The 18214-nt window shown below is 58.9% G+C and overlaps 1 protein-coding gene across 19 annotated transcripts in view; it reads right to left on the reverse strand.

Moving 5' to 3' along the window:
- Positions 1-18214, reverse strand: part of PHLDB1 (pleckstrin homology like domain family B member 1) — a 46471-nt gene that overhangs the window by 21270 nt on the left and 6987 nt on the right. For 8 of the 19 annotated variants that reach the window (XM_059930269.1, XM_059930273.1, XM_059930274.1 and 5 more), the window contains exons 3-9: positions 17678-17801; positions 16569-16739; positions 9153-9278; positions 6121-7469; positions 3413-3694; positions 2704-2844; positions 2454-2591 (exon numbers count right to left, since the gene is read on the reverse strand). In XM_059930269.1, coding sequence (XP_059786252.1) covers positions 2454-2591; positions 2704-2844; positions 3413-3694; positions 6121-7469; positions 9153-9278; positions 16569-16739; positions 17678-17801 — 2331 coding nt within the window. Of the gene's footprint in view, positions 1-1823; positions 1947-2453; positions 2592-2703; positions 2845-3412; positions 3695-6120; positions 7470-9152; positions 9279-12021; positions 12323-16568; positions 16740-17677; positions 17802-18214 lie in introns of those variants that run through there. The other 11 variants (XM_059930266.1, XM_059930272.1, XM_059930275.1 and 8 more) reach the window with 5 other exon arrangements.

Here is an 18214-nt window from a genome sequence, read left to right on the forward strand (position 1 = left end):
AACGAAAGGAGTTTAACCAGGAGAGGAGAGAGCAAACAGAAGAAAGGGAAATAAGGAGGAAGAGGTGCAGAGTGGGAAAGGCAAAGAGCTGGGGTGTGAGACAGGACTGGAGGTGCAGGCGATGGTGTCACAGGCAGGGGTGTGGGTCCCAGGCAGAAATGTTGGTCTCTTGGAGTCCCTTGAACTAGAAAGGTTTGGGCAAGTCCTCGGAATAGGCCCTCTGTTTTCTCTCCAAACCAGTCAAAGCCAAAGCTGGTTCCACATCACAAACACGGAGCCTCTAGCTGCTGTTCCTCCCCCTCTTCCGCTTCCCAGAGACCAAAATTTAACCCTGGGAAAAGGGTAGAGTTGGTGGGGATTAAATCCAGGGGTTGGGTGTGAATTGGGAGCCGAGGATGTTAAAGCTACAGCAGTGCAGTGGAGGGGACCCCAACCCAACCCCCTTGGCCTCCCCACCTCCTGCCCAGGGTGGGGGTGGGGTGCTGGCACTGCAGGCTGAACTTCAGGAGGATGAGGGTTGCAATTAGTTCGGCCCGTTGCCATGGTAATAGGAGCCCCAGGAGTGGGTACAGAGAGGAGGTGGATGGCTCTGTCTGGGTCGAGATGACACCTCTGAGGGTGGGAAGGGGGGATGCAGGGAGGAGCTGGTGAGTCACCCCTCCGAAGGACAGGCAGAGGAGAAAGTGTGAGTACTGATTCCAGAGCCAGGATGGGGCCATGGGCCGGGCACTGGGGAGGGAAGCTGAGGGAACCTTCCCCACTGCCACCACCACCGCGCGGCCACCACCATCGCCACCTCCACCTCAAATAACTGGGCCCAGAGAGAAGGCAAAGTTCATGCCTCCAGGCAATGCCAGGTCAATGAGAAATGAGGTTAGACAGGTTCCTGCTGAAATGCTGAGCTTCACCCTGGAGTCCTTGCGCTGAACCCTGCCTCTATCCGCCCTCCACCCCACGCCCCCATCCTCATCCAGGAGAGGAGGGCCTGATCAGGCCAGTTTCTGAGGTCCAAGCACTTCCCCATGCTTGGACTCAGCCTTTGCAATACCCTATGTTCTGAATGGATCAGGGGTGGGAGTGGGGAGAGACCTACCCCTTCCCACCCTCTGGATGGAGTATCTGAAATCGGGACGCCCCAGAGGAAAGCTAGGAAGGGTAGCCACTGTGTGGCAGAGAGCCCCTGTCCATGCCCTCCCCGGGCCATGCCACTACCACTGGACCTCCTCATCCCTCCGCTCAGGAGGGAAGACAGGTGATGGCTGGAGGACAGCCCCCCTCTCCTCTGTGCAGGAAACTGCCAACGGTCTGTGGAGGCCGCACCCTGGCTTTTCCAAATGAGAGGAGCTCTTTGGGCCGAGAGGCTCCTCAGCCAAGCATTTCCCCCAATTTTGTACCCCTCCTGCCAATGCCCCACTGAGTAAAGTTGAGCTGTGCCCCCTGCCCACTCCTTTCTGATCAAAACCCTGGGGTCCCACACCAAGAATGGAAGGAGGCAACATTAGAGGGGAGGGGCCAAGGGCACAGGGGTGCCCATGGAGTTAGTGCAAAAGCAGGCACGGCTCAGCCTTGCCTGGGAGGCACTGGCAGTTAGGGACATGCAGAGAGCCCAGGACAGTGATTAGAGGGGGCGTTAGTGCAGGCCTGGTTGGTAAGCGTGGAGTTAATTTGGCACAGAATTTGGGAGTGTGGTTTTGGGGGCCAGAGCCAAAGCTCCAAAAAAAAAGGTGGGAGGGTCAAAGAATTTTTAAGAGCTTCAAAACTGAGGGGCAGGAGGAAGACACTCTCAAAAAATCCAGAAGGAAAATTAATTCTTGGAAAAATACTGTCAAGTCCAGAAATAGGTGGCCCCTCTCCACTTCGGAGCTTTTGGCACGTTGTTGGACATCTTGGGCGTGGCTGACACGGCCCCTGTGGGATGGAGCGGCCCCAGCAGGCTGGCACGAAATCTGAAAGGGTCAGGGGCAGGAGCTGGGACCATCTGGGATGGGAGGCTGCAGATCCTGAAGGCTCAGGGGAAGCAGAGACCTGAGGGCCATCTCCCAAAGACCACATCCTGAGCACCGGAGCCATGCTTGGTGGGGCATGTCCTCCAGATGCAGACACCCAGACCTGAATCACTCCCCAGCACCAGTGCCTTGGGCTGTGCTCACCGCCCAAGAAGGGGCTTCGGCACTTCCTAGAAGGGGCACGAAGGGCCCAGAATGGCAGGCACCCAGATGTAGAACAGAGACCCAGGCAGAGGAGACCCCAGACACCAGCCCAGACCCTGGCAGCGCCCTCCAAGCTGGTACTTTCCACGGAGAATAAGGCCCCCTGCCCCTGGAGGGGCCCAGAGACCAGCCGGTCTGCAGGATGAACGATGAGGTAAGAGGTTAGGGGCCCCAGAGAAGGCATCTCTCCTCTTCTCCCAGGCCACAGGCGCCCAGCACTGAGCCAGGCCTGGTGTGGGTTACCTTGTCCCTCTCCTTTTGGATGCCCGTCTCCAAGGTCAGCAGCTTCTCCTGCAGCTGGTCCAGCGCGTTCTGCTCCTTCTGCAGCAGCGCGCGCTCTGCTTCCCTCTCCCCCTGCAGCAGTGCCCGCTCCATCTCAGCCTGGAGGCAACAGCAGGGTCCATGTCAAGGCCACTCAAGGCAGCTGGGCTCAGGCCGCTCCAGGGCCGTCACCGTGCCTGGGGAGGAGTCCAGCCAGGGCCCTCGCTCTCACCTCCCGCGCCGACTCCTGCAGCTGCTGCTCCAGCTCCTTCACCCGCACCTTGAGCTGCTCCACTCGCCCCAGCACCTGAGCCCGCTCCTCTTCCAGGGCCAGCACCTCTCCCTGGAGCTTGGCGCTAGGTGCATCTTCGTGCTGGAGGGGAGGGGAGCCATCAGCTAGGGAAGCCTAGAGCCTTCCAGGATGAGACTAAGAAAATGGATCCCCATTCCTCAGGGGGGTGCTCGGAGCAGCTGGACTGAGATAGGAGGAAGTTCCCCTCCCTGCAAGGGGAGCGGTACAGCTTGGCTAAAAGTAACAGACTCGCCGCTGAGTGCCAGGCCTGGGTGGGGTTCCCAGGAAAGCCAGGTCATAAAGCGTATTTATAGCTTGGGAAACTCATCAACACCTCCGCCTCTTCCTTGCCTCCTCTTTTTTTTTTTTGGCCCCGCTACTGGATATGGGGGGATCTTAGTTCCCGGAGCAGGGATCGTCGAACGAACCCACACCCCCTGCGCGGAGTCTTAACCAGTGGACTGCCAGGGGAGTCCCACCTACTCATTTCTACACCCTGATGTCGTCCCAAACTTCATATACTTCCCCCTCACTGGGCCTTGGCATCCACCACACACGCGTGCCTCCTCGGCCTCCAGCAGGCCACCCCTCGTCCCACCTCCTGCTGGGTCCCACCTCCTGCTGGGTCCCACCTCCTGCTGGGTCCCACCTCCTGCTGGGTGCTCTCAGTGCTACTGCACTCCTCCTTGAGATTCTCCTCGTCCGAGCGCTCCACAGTCTCCCACAGGCGTTGGGTGGCACCTCCAGGCTCCTCGTTGCTCCGCCCAAAGGCCCCAGTGCCCCCCGCAAGGCCTCGTGAGGGCCTCCGGCCGGCCAGAGCCAAGACTGCGGCGGCCTCCCCAATGCTGGGCAGCTCCCCGGCCTCAGGTCCCCCGTCGGCCCGGCTGTACTCGGCACATAAGTTCAGGATGGTCTCCAGGCGCTGGCGTTCCTGGGGAGGGTGGACAGAGCAGGGCGTAAGGGGAGGAGGCTGGGTCCCAGGAGGGCTAGAGCCAGGCACGGTGTCCCGTCAGGAGAGAGGACTAGGACTCTAGGGGCTCGGGGTCAGGATCAAGTCAGGAGAGCCCAGAGCCCAAGGTCTGGGGAGGCAGAGGGAAGGAGGGTGGGTGCCCCAGCGGCGGGCAGGAGGAACCAGGCTGTCGTGCCACCTGCCCACATGGCCAGCCCCTCCCGTCTTCCTGTTTCCTCTCCCTTCTCATTCTGTACCAGGGTGGGCTTCCTCGTGAACACACAGGGAAACACACGCTGGTAAGCAGAGTAAAGAACACAATGAGACACAGATAAACACGCAGGTGTTCATGCTGACACAGATACACGTAGACCCAAAGACACCGGGGCCCACAGAGACGCCGCCACATATCAGTACTGACACATGAGGACACAACATGTACCCCGGGCCTGTATTAACAGGCAGCTACACACAAACACACCAGTCCTGACATGCACAAACGCACACTGGCACACACACGGATAAACACAGTCTAGCACACAGACAGGTGGGCACCGACACGGGTAGGGCCGGAACACAGACCCAGGGGCCCACAGGGACCTGACACAGGTTCACACAAAGATGTGCTTAGCGTGTATACACCCTGCCCGAGAGGCCTGGGCCACAGCCCTCCTCATCCTCATCTCAGCTCCACTCACCCTCTGGCAGCCCTCGGCTCCTTCCCAGCAGGGCGGGCTGCTGCCAGCACTTGAATGCCTGGGCCCAGGTGTCAGTGCTCCGTGGCCCGGCTGTTGCATCCGCCCCCTCCCCACACAGCCCACCCAGATACCTCCCAGGGGCCTAAGAAGGTGAAGGAGGGATAGTAGAGGCGTGCTCCGGGTCTGTGCCCCCTCTCCCACTCACAGCACTCCAGACTTGGAGCTTCCCCCAGTCTCTCTCTGGGGTCCCTCAACCTCTGGTGTCTCTCACCAGTTTGGCCAGGACCCCCCAGACACTTACCCAGCTTCCTTCCTGCTGCTTACCCAGTTCCATAGTGAGAAAACCAGGAACAGAGTCTCAGCACCCAGGAGGCTGGGCCAGTGCACCCGCCCCTGCCCCAGGACCCAGATAAGCAGCCCGGTGGAGGTGGGAGGGGCAGGGCAGGCAGCCTCCAAGATTTAAAGTGGCAGGTGGGGCAGGTAAGGGCTGGGGAGGCATGTGGGGTGGGGCGGGGGAGGGGTCAGGAAGGCTGAATGGAGTTGAGGGAGGCTGGCCCCACCACTCTGCCCGTGCCAGGTTCACTGCCCCCTCTCCAGGATGGGACCCCGGCGGCGGGCAAGCACTCTTGTCTAGGCCAGGCAAAAACAGAAGATATAGTAACTTAGAAGACTGGGGGTCCTGCCTCATCCCTCCCGGACCCAACACAGACACGCAGTCCCACACCCTCACCTCACCCAAAGCTGTCCCAACCGCTCCTGAAAGGGCTCCAGGCAAACCTCCTCAGTTCTGATTCTCCTCCTCAAACCAATCCCAGTGTCCCTGGGCCCCCAGGAACCCCGTTCTTCTGCTCGCAAGGGAAAGAGGGCAGAATCTATTTTCCTGTGCATGTGCTCCAGCGTGGACACACCAGCCAGAGCCCCTCAAGCTCCCTGCTCTATCTGGGGAATCCCAGCCCCCACCCAGCTCAGATGCCATCTCCAGGACAGCTGCCCAGAACCACACCCAGCCCCCAAAGGCACCCACACGTGTGCACATGCACACACACACACCAGCACACATAATTACTATCACACAGACTGACCTGGATCAGCCAGGGGCCGCCCATCCCGTTCTCTTCTTCTCCCCTGCCACCCCCATTTCCAGACGATCCAGCATGGGCCAGGATGAGCAGCTCCCACCCATTTATAGAGGCCAAAGAGAAGCAAGAAAGGAGGACCAGAGGCTTTTCTAAAGAATAAGCCTTGGAAAGACAGGAGACGTGGGTTCCAATTCCAGCTCTGCCAGAACTTGCTGTGTGACCTTGCACAAACCCATTCCCCTCTCTGGGCTTCAGCCTTCTAATCATTAAGACCTGCTTCTCAAACTGAGACATACAAAGCTTCATCGTAAATGTGGTGAGTTTTCCTAGAGCTTCATTGTATTCAGATACATAATGTGAAACTTCTTTTATACATGAAAACAAACATTGTGTTATAGAATAAATGCAAAGTGAGCATGAATTTGAAATAAGGCCTTAGAGACTTCAAAGAAAGTTCTTGTTCAGGGCACCAGAGCCTTGAGATACTGGTCACTACGGTGTATCCCGGAAGTGGAGAAGCTTGGGAAGCCCAGGCCCTGTCCACGGGCCCCTCCCTCCCTGCCAGCTGGCCCGCCCACACCCTGGCAGAGCCCCTGTCATGATGCCAGCAGCCTCCCTGGCATCCGCTCACCAGCCTCTCCATCTCCTGCTCCCGAAGCCGCTCTTGGCGCTGCCGCCGGTGGTACTCCAGGAGGTCATCCTCATTGTCACTGATCTCTGTGATGCTATTTTTCCGCTCCCGAGTGACAGGCACTCGCAAGTCCCCGCTGGAGAGCTTCCTCTGGGCACGGGGGCTCTGGCGGGGTGAAGCCCCAGTCAAAGAGCCCAGACTATAAGCCGGGCTCAGCCTGCCACTGAAGCTGCCCTTGCGGGGTGCCAGGGACTCCCCGAGTGTGGGTGAGGGGCTCCGTGTCCTACGGCCCCGTGCCCCCAGCGTCACAGAGAAGTCCTCTGGTGAAGCCCCATGGGCTGCCCAGCGCCGGGGTCGGGGACTCTCTGCCACTTCCCTGGTTAGTTTGGGATCTGGGGTGGTCCGGGCGGGCATGGGGGAGAGAGCCCTTCGGGACAGAGATGGGCTCAAGGGAGGCAGTTCTCTCATACTGTCCAGGCCCCGCCGGCCTAGGCGGGGACTCTCGGGAGGCTGCAGGGTGCGGGTAGCGGACCCATCTGAAAATGTTCGGCCCACCAGCTGGCGCGAGGGGCTGGTTGTCAACACCCGCTCAGCGCCTGGCAGCTCCCGGAAAGGGCTGGGAGGGCGGTCCTGGAGCGTGCCAATCTTGCTTCGAGGAGCAGGGACCGGTGGCTGGAACTTGGGGCTGCCAGGAACGCTGGTGGGTTGGCCACGGGCACCGGAAGCCGGGTATTCACTCAGGCCAATCGCCACCAGGGGCAACTGCCCCGCCGGCCGGGGGCTCTCGGTGGCTCTGCAGGCCACTGCCAAGACAGTGGCTGCAGGGCTGTCTGTCCGCAGACCTCGGAGGCCGGGGCTGGGCGGCCTCTCGTGACCCCCCTTCCTGCCCAGCCGGGGGCTCTCAGAGGGGCGAGCACCACTGGGTCGGGACTGTGAGGGCTGCAGGGCCAAATGGTAGCTAGAGGACCGGGCAGGCACCAGGGGGGGCATGGAAGGTGCTGGCTCCTGCCCACTGGGGGAGTGGCTGGCACAGCTTCCACTGCTGGCTGGTGAGGAGAGCGGAGAGAAGGCTGGAGAGGTGTTCTCATAGCTGGAGCCCACGGACATGGCGCCGGGGCTGGTCGGGGGGGACAGCAGGTAGCGGCCACCATTGGCCATCGGTGACAGTGGGGAAGTGGCGGCAGGCTTCTTGCCAGCAGCTCCAGGCTCCTCGAGCACCAGTGAGTCCATGATCTCCTGCAGGTCCTTCTCAATAGAGCTCACCAGGGAACTGTGGCTGCCACAGGCTGAGGGTCCCTGGGTTGTGGGCTGTGGGGTGTGGTTCCCGTTCACCAAGCTTTCTGATTCTGCTGAAGGAAAACGCAAAGAGGCCTCAGGACCTGGTCTTCATCTCCTAGGCCCTAGGGAGCTGCATACGCACAAGAGCGAGCACTCGCCATGTCCCGCCAGCAGAATAGGGCTGGAAAGGCTCTGGAGAAGCAGCCAGGAGATCTGGGTCCCAGTGCCAGCTCCGCCACTAACCTGCTGTGCAACCGCCCCAAGTCACTTGCCCTTGGTTTTGCCTTCTGTAAAGGAGGAGGGCTCTCCTGGCTCTAACATTTTATGACTTAGGACAGAGTTGGCAACAGGGCCAGGCACTTCTAGGCCTCGTTGTTGCCTACTCACCCTAAGACTACGTTCCTCCCTGCCTTGGTTTCCTCAACCTCCTCAAGCTCTACTTCAGGAAGGGCAGGTGGACGTTCTGCAAAGGGCATGGAAGCATGCTGGGGAGCGGGCCAGAAGTTCCGGGTGGGGGGGATCCCAGTCTAATAGGACATAAGGGCCTCCCAACACAGCAGCCGAGACCCAGGAAAACACACACACAAAGCCTCCGGGGCTGGCCAAGGGGTGTGTGCAGCACCACTTTATCCAGTCAGAGGCAAGGGAGGGGCCTGGCCCTAAAGGCCAGTTCCTGGAAGCCAGGCTGGGCAGCAACTAGGTGCAGCTCAGTGCCTCCAATTAGCCCATTAAGCCATGCCAGCAAGAGCCTGCCTTTGCCCTGCCCCAGCCCTTGTCAACCAACCAGGAGTCTCTGAAACCACTGCCCCAAACAGCTGAGGGAGTGGCATGACAAGGCCAGGGTGGGAGCAGGGTAAAGCTACCCAGGGAGTGGACTGGGAACCCAAGCTTCTGAGCCTCCAAGGGCCTAGAAAGGAGAAGAAGTAAAAAGACTTTGCAAGACTGAGTCTGGGTCCAAAATTATGGGGACTGTGTGGGACCAAAGGCAGAGGGGTTGCCGTGGATACTGGTGATCCCAGGGACCACCCATCTTTCCTCAGATCCCCAGATGATCCATTGAAGCCACTGATGCCACCCCGCTAGGTGTACCTGACACACATGTCCACCTGTCCCAGTAGCACGTTGACACCTGTCATCCCACAGCCATCTGAATACCCGTGCAAAGTCTGGGGTGGCAGGCCTATAGGCAGCCTCCTGATCTGCACCCGGCCCCCTAGGCAGCTGGGCTGAGGGGGGCTGTGCTGGCTCCTTGGGACAATCACCAACTCTCCTCTGGGGATCAATAATTCACACACAAACTGCAGCTGCTCCACTGAGTCATCAGCTGGCATGGCATGGCCTGGGGGTGGGGCAGGGCCCAAAGACATGATCACAAGCAAGTGGGACCCCCCTCCCCACCCCAGAGCTTACAGCAGCTCAGTTGGATGCTTCCTTCTGCCCCCACAGGCCACCCTCAAGGGTGAGGCTCCCTGGTAGTGACATAAGAGGGTCAGGGTCCCAGACACCGAGGTGGCACCTTCCAGGGCAGTGGGACACAGGCCGGCAGAGCCCCCCATCCCTCAGGCACATGATTCCCCAATTCCAGCCAAGCAGCACTCCTTGGATCTCTTCCAGTGGCCCACGGCAGGTGGCAGCAAGCCCAGGTCACGGGTATTGTCCTGCCCTGACGCTACAAGTGCGGCTGGAGTGGGCAAGGAGGAGGACTGTCCACGGGGTGCCACCAAACTAGCCACGTGCCCCAAGTGGGTACCTACCCGGGCCAGGACTGTAGGGGGGTCCAGGGGCCCGGCCCCCTGCCGGAATCATGCTCTTCATCCACTTGGCTTCAGCCGGGTGGTTAAAGCGGAGGAAGGTGGACTGACCCAGGCACAACATGCAGCCTGCAGAGAAACCAAACGCTAGGAAGGGCAGGCAGAGCTGAGGCAGCCCTCACCCCGCAGCACCAGCAGGCTCACCCCCGGCTCCAAAGAGTCTTCCCCACCTGCGTTCAACGGCGTCCACTTGGTCCACACCTGACTCCCCCCGGGCCGGAGGCCCCAGCCCAGCTCCACAGCACAGGGCCGAGGGCAAAGAGCTCTGGTTTGTAAGTCCTAGTCCTAAATTTTCTTCATACTACCTGTGAGATCTTCAGGTAGAGTCACTTCACCTCCTTGAGTCTAGTTCTCTCATCAGAAAAATGAGGACAAAACCACTGACCTTGCAGAGTTAGAAAGACAGTGTATGCCAGTGCTCTGTAAGTGGAGAAGGCTCTCCAGAGAACACAGACACCCACGTGCCTCCCATCATGATCCATCTATCTGCCACTTGGGTGGAAGGGTCAGTTTGAGAGGCAGCAACTTCCAGGATCACAAAAAAGCTCTGAGATAGGGGACAGGGAAACACCATGGATCAGTCAAGATGCCCCTGCAGGGACCAGAATTCGCTTCCTTAAGAGAGCTGCCTCCTTAAGAGAGCTGCCACCCTTTCTGACAGTCCGGAGCCACTGCTACCCTCTTTCTCTCTGTCAAAGCACTCTCTGGCCTGACATCGTCCTGCTCCTTGGTCTCCCCTGGAATGCAGCCAAGCCTAGGCCAGTGGGCCCAGCCTCAACCAAGCACATTCCCAGGCAGTAGACACAAGCTCAGTCCTGCCCAGGAAGTGTGAGCGCATGGAGGGGGGAGGGCATGTGGGAGCCAGAAAATGTAGCCAGGGGCACCGGGAGTGTGCACGGCGACAGGTATGCCCACCGCGCCTAAGCCTGTCTGGCAGAACTCCTCCTCCCGGCCACTCCAGGTGCTAGAGGGCTTCTGCACAAGATGCTCTGTTGGGAGAAGCCAGAGACCTGGTGGTCTCTACCACCCACTCTTCCAATTTGTCCATGCCCTTGGCCCCTGGCCCCAGGCTCCTCGCTACCCAATCTGGTGCCACTTGGCACCCCAAGCTTCATGCCAGTCTGAGCTAAGACTGGCAGGGAAGTCTACATTCCTGGACGCTGAGACAGTTCAGCTCAGGCAGGCCACAAGGGCATGGGGCATCCCAGGCCACGTGGGTACCTTGGCCGCCCACTGAGGAGCTCAGGAGCCTGTTGCGGGGGCCCTGGGCATTGCCACGGATGGGGGGCTAGCAGGCTGAGAAGCCCATAGCAGACAACATAGTAGACAAAACCACCCACTTCTTCGGCAAACCCACAGGCCCTCCGAGGCAGGCACCAACAATTCTAAAGGCTGATGGGTGGTTAGGAAAGGAGGGAGCCTTCCCTGCCAAGCCACCAATCAGAGGAGCTGATCACAGAGTAATCATAACCGGAATAAATAATAGCCAGCCACACTGTCCACCTAATTACAACCACAGCTGTTTCAGAAAGAACCCTGACATTCCCCTCCCCCTCCTCTCAGCCATTTAACAAGCTAATTAATGATGAGTTTGCAGGGTCTAGACAGACCCACTCAACCCTAGGTTGATGGGGGGCAGGCAGGGAGGGGGGGCGGGGCAGATCAGAAGCCTGACCACATAGTCCAGACTGGGAAGGAGGTGGGCAGTCTGGGTGGGTTCCAGCCCATCAGTGCCAGGCCCACCCAAGGAGGCTGTGGGCACCTACGGACCCCCGGCCCTGGCCCCTATAGCTGTGAGTTCCCTGCCCCTTTCTCTGCCCCTCACCCTCCTCTATACAAGGGGTGTGGCTATGCTGCCTCTGGGGCTATAAATAGGTGATGCCAGGCAGCAGAGCTGGATCTGTATTAATAGAGCGGGCAGGAGGGCAGCGGGACTGATTGCAGCTCAGCTCCTGCTCAAATTAACTTTCTATTTGCACTCAGGGGCCCCAGGCATGGCCCCAGCTCTGGTCCCATGCCCCCAGACGCCTGGCAAGCCTACTTCTGCGAAGAAATCTCCTCTCTGCCCACTCCTGCCCCACCCCTCCAAAGGTCAGCCCACTCACGAAACCCAAGAACCCCTTCTCATCCAGGCAGAGCTGTGTTTGTGCCCCTCGTCCCCAAAGGGGCTCAGGGCCCAGCTGTGTGCAGGTGGGTGGAGGAGCTGCACATCTGGAGGGAAAAAAACAAACAGGGCAAAGGAGAGCGTGGATCCTATCTCTGAGAGATGCGGGGGCGGGGGGGGAACACCACACGCACACACACTCTCATCCCGGCTCACACACATACACACTCAGAAACACACAGACACACAGATATAGGCACACAGCCTCACACCCAGAGCGACAGTCACTGCCCTGCTGGCCACACAAATAGAATGAACTGGCCAAAAGGAGGCTGGGGCGAAGGGAAGATGGGAGGAGGGGCCTTGGCTCCTTCCAGCCGAGACCCCTCTGAGCCGTAACACAGGCTCCACTCATCCTAACCAGGACCCCTCAACCCCGTCGAGAGGCAGGTCCCACGGAGGGGACCGCCTAGTGCTGGGGAAAATGAAGTCAGCCCCGCTGAGGAGTGGCCCCGAGCCCAGGCGCCCCACTTAGATATGTTCAGGGCTCACACACACGATCGAGCCTCACGGCCTCAAGCTCCCAAGCGGGGCCAGGGACCTGATCCCCCTCCTCGCACGCCTCCCCACCCCCTCCACGCCCCTCCCAGCCCGAGCTGCTCCGCGCCCGGCTGCCGGGGCTGCGGCCGCCCGGGGCTGAGGACTCACCACCGAATCCGGACCTCCGGACCGCTCGCCCCCGCTAGCTCGGGCCCTCCAGGTCCCCGGCCCGCCCCGGGCCTTTGAAGAGGCGGGCCGACCTCCCGCGCCGCCGGCTCCGGGCTCGGAGCAGCGAGCGGCGAGGCAGCGAGCAGCCACCAATGCCCGGGGAGGGGCGGGCCGGCCACTGGCGGCGGGGGAAGGGAGCCAGGGAGGGAGGGACAAAGGAGAGGAGGAGGGGAAGAGGAAGTGATGGAGGAGAGGAGCGGAGAGGAGAGGGGAGCGGGATGGAGAGGGCGGGGCGGGGATGCGGGGAGGGAGACAGCTCAAAATTCCGGAGCCCGGGTCAGGAGTAGAAGTGGGGCAGGGAGGAAAGGTTCCAGGGAGATGACAGAGAGAAGGAAAGGTGAGAGGTAGATACAGAGACCAGAGAGTGAAGAGCCAGGAGGCAGAAGTGAGGAGAATTGGGGTCTCACTGAGACCCCTCTCTGGCGAGAAGTCACCATAGGCTTAGGAGGGGGCCGGCCCAGCCCCTGACTGGCTGGTCACTTTGGGCCAGTCACACCCTCTGGCCTTGGGTTCCTTATCAACAGAATCAGGAGGCTGGCTTGATGACAGCAGAGGTTAAGCTCTGACAGTCCATGGCTCCGTATATTAGAGAGAAGAGTGAAACTCCTGGGAATCCAGCTAAGTCACTGGGTCCAGCTCTGGCTCTCAGTCTGCCACCGTGACAAGTGCAGGCCAAGGCGGTGCTCTGTGCAATGTGAGCAGCACTGAGCCCAGCCCCTGTCTCCACCCTAAACACCTCCTCCTTTGCCCCCCTAACCCCCACCCTCCCAGCAGTTCACCTCACCCCATGACCCACACTGGACCAAGGCACTGCCTCTTCCAAGCCAGCCCACTTCCCCGGGGCTCCAGAAGCCAACACACCTCCTCCCAACCACAACCGTGCTAGCCCCGTAAAGAGCTCTCCCACCCCAAGGAGGTACCCTTCCCATCTGGAAACACAGTGCCAGCCGCCTCTGGAGCCACCAGGACCAGGCTGAGGTTCTGGGCCAGGCAAGTACCTACCACCCAGCCTGGGCCCCAGAAAGTTCCTCTCATTCCAGGGACTGGCCTCTGGACACCAGAACCTTAAGGGACACACTGTGTTCTCTCAGATGTCTTCTGTGTGCTCAGAGCTCACATAGCCCCACACACTCTCTCCCAGGTACACACCAACACCTGCTCGGTCACACAGACACCACTCGGCTGTGCATACTCTGAGTCACACAGACACCCCAGTTAAACACGTCCTGTCTCTCATACACATTTATTCTCAAACACACCACCCCTCAGGCACCAGCCCCTCTCTTGGTTATACCCTCACTCAGGCACAGATAGCCTTTCACTCAGTCCCCAGAGAGACTCTGAAATCAAGTCAACCTCCTTAGAGAAATAGTCAAACAATTTTTCCACCCTCACTGAACTCCTACCCACCCAGCCATACTACACACAGACGCACGCACGCGCACACGCGCGCGCACGCGCACGCGCTTACATACTCACATACAGCTTATTCCCCTTCTGAAGGAAAAAGGAAAACCATATAGGGTCAAATGCAAAATAGGGGGAGGGTTTTAAAAAAAAAATCTCCTCAGGAAATGTGATTCATCAGTCTGGAAACTGTGACGGCCAGCTGGACAGACCCAGACGGACACAGAGGATACCGCCAGGGAGAAATGGGGCAGGAGGCAGGCACAAAGAAGTGGGGAGCTAGGAGCATTTGCTTTTTCTCTCCTTCCTTTGAGCTTTATTAGTCAAGATCTTTATCAGTCTTATAACAGGACAGTTGGAGGCGTCACTCCCATTTTACAGAAGGAATAACTGAGAGCTGGGTGGAAGGGGAAGAGGCTCAGTGTCCTGGATCCCAGAGGGAGGCAGCTGGATCGCTCAGGAATCCTGGCTCGCCAGCCACATTCCGGGGACCCTCTCCTGCTGGCCCTCACAGAAGCCCCTACCCACCAAGGGGGCGCCTGGGGAGTGAAGGAGACTCGGACGAAGGGCTGGCAGTGAATGCTGGGAGAGGATGAGGACCTTCTGTCTAGACAGCCTGGTCCCTGAGCCTCATGGCTTTCCGGGCCCTTCCCTACTTGGTCCCCTCCCAGATCTTTCATGTGGTCTGGCGATGTGGTCTCGGGGTGGGACAGCCTAGACACGGATTGAGATTCCTCCTCATTTCCTTGGTCCTCTTCCTAGCTCCACCTCTTGTTCTGTAGAGAGAGGGCAGCGTGGGATGTCCCAGGATACACGGGGATAGGACTGAAAGCAGGATCTTCCTGGCCCCCATGTCCATAGCTCTAGCTAAAGGTTGGCATCTGTTTCCTGCCTGCTTCCCCCCACCCCTGGCCAGGCATATTCCTGCTGGAAGAGCCTGTCACTGCCACCCTGCTCGTGATGACGTGTGCCTCTCCAATTGCCTATGGCTGGGCCCAGTGCCCAGAATGATGCATCCAAGGCCCGGCCCAGCCAGAGAGGGCTCCTTGTTATTTCTAGGGTAGCCCTCTGTTTTTCAAAGAGGGGGGTCCCCCCTACAAGGCTGGATCGGGGAAACAAGACAGGGAAAATGATCCTCTTGCATATATGCCCACAGATAGGCACGTGGCCAGTGAGTTCTCATATCCTCACAGGCGCACACACGGACACTTCGTCACCATCAGTCCTGAGTTCACCCCTGCCCCCAACTTGAACACTCTGATCCATAAACACAAGGAAAGACACAAACACAAAGATACACAAGCCCAGAGTCACAAACACATCCGGAGATACATAAACACACTCCAGTTACACAGACACACAGAGATAGCACATGCACCCCCGAGCCACCCAGTTTCCAGGGAAACGCACTCCCAAGAATGTCCGGAGTGGGGCCAGGCAGGGCTGGGCTTAGTGCCTTGCTCCAGAGATGAGACAAGGAAACCCTCAGCTCCTGGAGCCCAGGGGAGGGGTAGTGCTGGGGAGAAGAACACCCGTTCCTTTGTGCCTCTGCCTACCCCTCCCCAGGCTGCCAAGCTTCTGAGACAGGCGAGCCTAGACAAGGCAGCTATGGGGGTGGAAGGGAGTGAAAGGGAAGGGGGTTTAGGGTCAGGAGAGAGTGGGAGGGTACATAGTTGGCAGGGTGGGCTTTTGGCTGGGCAAGAGTTGGGGGTCACTTGGGCCACAGGAAATGCCTAAGAATTCCATCTTGGCCCAGGCTCTCCCTCTTCTCAGGGAGCTAAATGCTGCCCTGGGAAGACCGGGCAAGAGAGGCCTCCAGAGCATCGGTTCCTCCACCCTGCTCACAACGCACAGGGGAAGAAAGTTCTTGCTCATGAACGTGAGGGATTTGGGGCTGGGCTCTTTCTCCAGCCTTCTTTGAACTCTGCCTCTGCCTCTCCTTGCTGTTCTACTGTCTCCCTTCCACGTACCCAAATCTTGGGGAAGATGCTCTCTTTGAGATGGAAGAGTACGGTCAGGAGCCAGATGGCATCACAGCCAAAGCCTCAATTTATGGGGGTTCCTCCTCTTATCTGGAGTCAGAAAAGCCCTGGAGGAGATGAGGGCCTGCTTGCTGCTGCTCCTGGCAGACCTGTCTCCCTGGAGTCAGTTGTCCCCCCGACACTCCCAAAGGCAGGAAGGTTGGGTCTCCTGGGTCAGCCCTGAAGGGAGAGACCCCGAGAGGTGTGAAGAGAAGGAGAGAGGGAAACAGTGGAGTGAGTGGGATTTCCACTGCAAAGGAGCTTCCAGCCAGTAAGAGGTAAGAGTCCCAAGAAAACACTGCCAGGACATGGGTTCTCCTACTTGGAGCCAGGCTAAGTCCAAAGCTCCATCCTCTACCCCCCACCCAAATCCACTTTTGTCATCCCCCTAATATGGTGCTTCACTGTATACATTGACGTCCAGGGCAAACACACCTGGTTTATCAGAGTGCTACCTGGCCAACCCCTTACCTGCCTGGTCACCATAGTAACTGGAGGCCCAGTTTTTAGAGCTCCCTTACACAACGGAATGGCCTGTTGCTTTGGGAAACAGGGTGGTAACCATATTCATGACCCAAAAGCTACTGTCAACAGTGTTTTAACAGGAGTGAGCGTGTCCTCAGATTTTGCCATCAGATTTTGCCCTTGTCCCATCGCCATTGTCCTCAACAGCTCCCCAACTTCAACAGCTTTTCAGAACAACTCCCTCTTGGCATCAGGGAACCATGCCATTTTTCCCCTCGCTGCTGCTCCAACCGCTCTCCCCTAACAACCATGAGCGACCACTGCACCACTCCCCATGCCCTCTGAGAGCAGGAAGCAGGCCCTCTTCTCTCCCCACGGTGGCAGGGTGGGGGTGACCAGAGAAAAGCAGGTTGAAGACGAGTCTGGATGCTGGAGGGGTTTTGAAATGCACCTGATCCAGATGCACCTGAGCACCCCACCCCCAACTTGGCCACTCAGGCGGTTACCATGGCAACCACCACAGCAGGCTTCCCCTGCACCTGTCATGCACAAGCTTTTAAACAGCTCCCTAGGTTCGGGGCTGTCAGAACTTACCCTGAGTGAGTCGGGTGGGCTGCCGGACCAGGAGCCCATCAATAGTGCAGGCATTGCCGCAGGGGTAGAGGGTGAGGGTGCCCCGCAGGTTCTCGATGTAGCAGTGCTCTGGAGCCAGGCCTGGACCCTGCAGCGAGATGTCCCTGGCTGCAGAGCCAATCACTGTCCTCCCTGAAGACAGGAGGCACACTGAGTCAGAGGGGTAGTCCAGGCTGAGCTGGCAGAGATGGGGCAAGGAGGGCCACACTGGAAATCTACTGCCACCTCCCACTCCAGGGAGAATCACTGGCCACCCCTTTGGGGCCCCTGAGCCTGGTCGAGACAGTAAGGGGTAGAAGCTCTTCTCAGACCCAGAGATGAAGGCCTGAAGGGCACAGAGGATCCACAGATAGAGTAGGGAAGGGGACTTCTCTGCAGACTTTCCCTTTGTCCCCCCAGTGCTCCCTCCCTAAGACCTTTTTCTCCTTCGCCATTCTCCCCCATCTTTTCCTCAAACTCTCTCTGCCTCCTTCTTCTCTCCCTCCCTTCTGCCACCTGCAACCCTTGCCCTCCCTCACTCACCTCTCTTCAGTTCAACTCTCCCCGGGCTTCCTCAGGCACAGCCCCTCCCCCTGGCAGAGCCCCTGGGACCGGTATTTGGAGAATGTGGGGAATGTAGTATCACCCAGGCAACAAGTGCAACCTCGAGAGTAGAGAGGAAGGGCAGAAGCTGCAAGGTGGAAGGGGCTGTGCCAGGGCCTAACTAGGAGGTCTGCCCCCCCTGCCATCTCTCCATCTCCACCAGCACCTTCTCCCATGCCAGGCATTGCCCTGGAGGGGGCCCCCTTTCTTCTTGGCCACAGTGGTTGCCAGGAGCCGTGTGCTCTCCTGTTTCAGTGCTCTCCTCCTGATTTCTAAACTGATCTTGAATCCCAGTCATGGAGCCAGATTAGTCTGGGCAAGCAGAGACAAGGGAAACAAACTGGTGGGGTAGGGTGGCACGGCCTCCCATCTGGGGGAGGTGAACACTGCCAGCAGGTATCAACAGGGCCCCAGCACATGCCAGGATCCCAGGGCAGGAACGTCTATGGGGATGGAGGGGTGGCAGGTTAGATGCCCCCCAGACTCACCTTCCTCCAGCGGCAGAAGAGTGATGGCCGTGCTGAGCCGCCCACTGCCCAGGCTCACCAGATGGGGTTTGTCCGTTTGCACTTTCAGCCCTTTGCCTGTTTCGATCAGGTCCAAGGGTCCTTTCTGCAGGTAGTGGAGGTGGGGTATGAGCATCATGAGACTCCTGGCCGGCACCTGACCACCCTAGTCCCCGTCGTCACACCAGCACTCTCTCCAGCACCTGCCCTCTCCAAAGGGCTCTGAGGGTGTAGTGCAAAATCTTGCACAGAGCAGTATTCCACTAAATTGTAATTAGATCTGAATCTAGGCCACTAACTCGTCCCACTGGATTTATCTCAAGTCTTGGTGTAACTGCCCCTTTTGTCTGTTAGGACAGAAACAGGAGAAAGTAAGGGGAGTGGGGAGGTGCTTGGTAAGAGGAGGGGGTACTGGTAGAGGGGACCGATCAAGACTTGGCCCTGTAGACCTGTCCGCGGCAATCCACTTGGCCATTGCTTGCCCCTGTTAAACTAAATTACAAGAGAGGGCAGGGCCTG

Source organism: Balaenoptera ricei, chromosome 8 (genome assembly GCF_028023285.1).
Source record: "Balaenoptera ricei isolate mBalRic1 chromosome 8, mBalRic1.hap2, whole genome shotgun sequence".
NCBI lineage: Eukaryota > Metazoa > Chordata > Mammalia > Artiodactyla > Balaenopteridae > Balaenoptera > Balaenoptera ricei.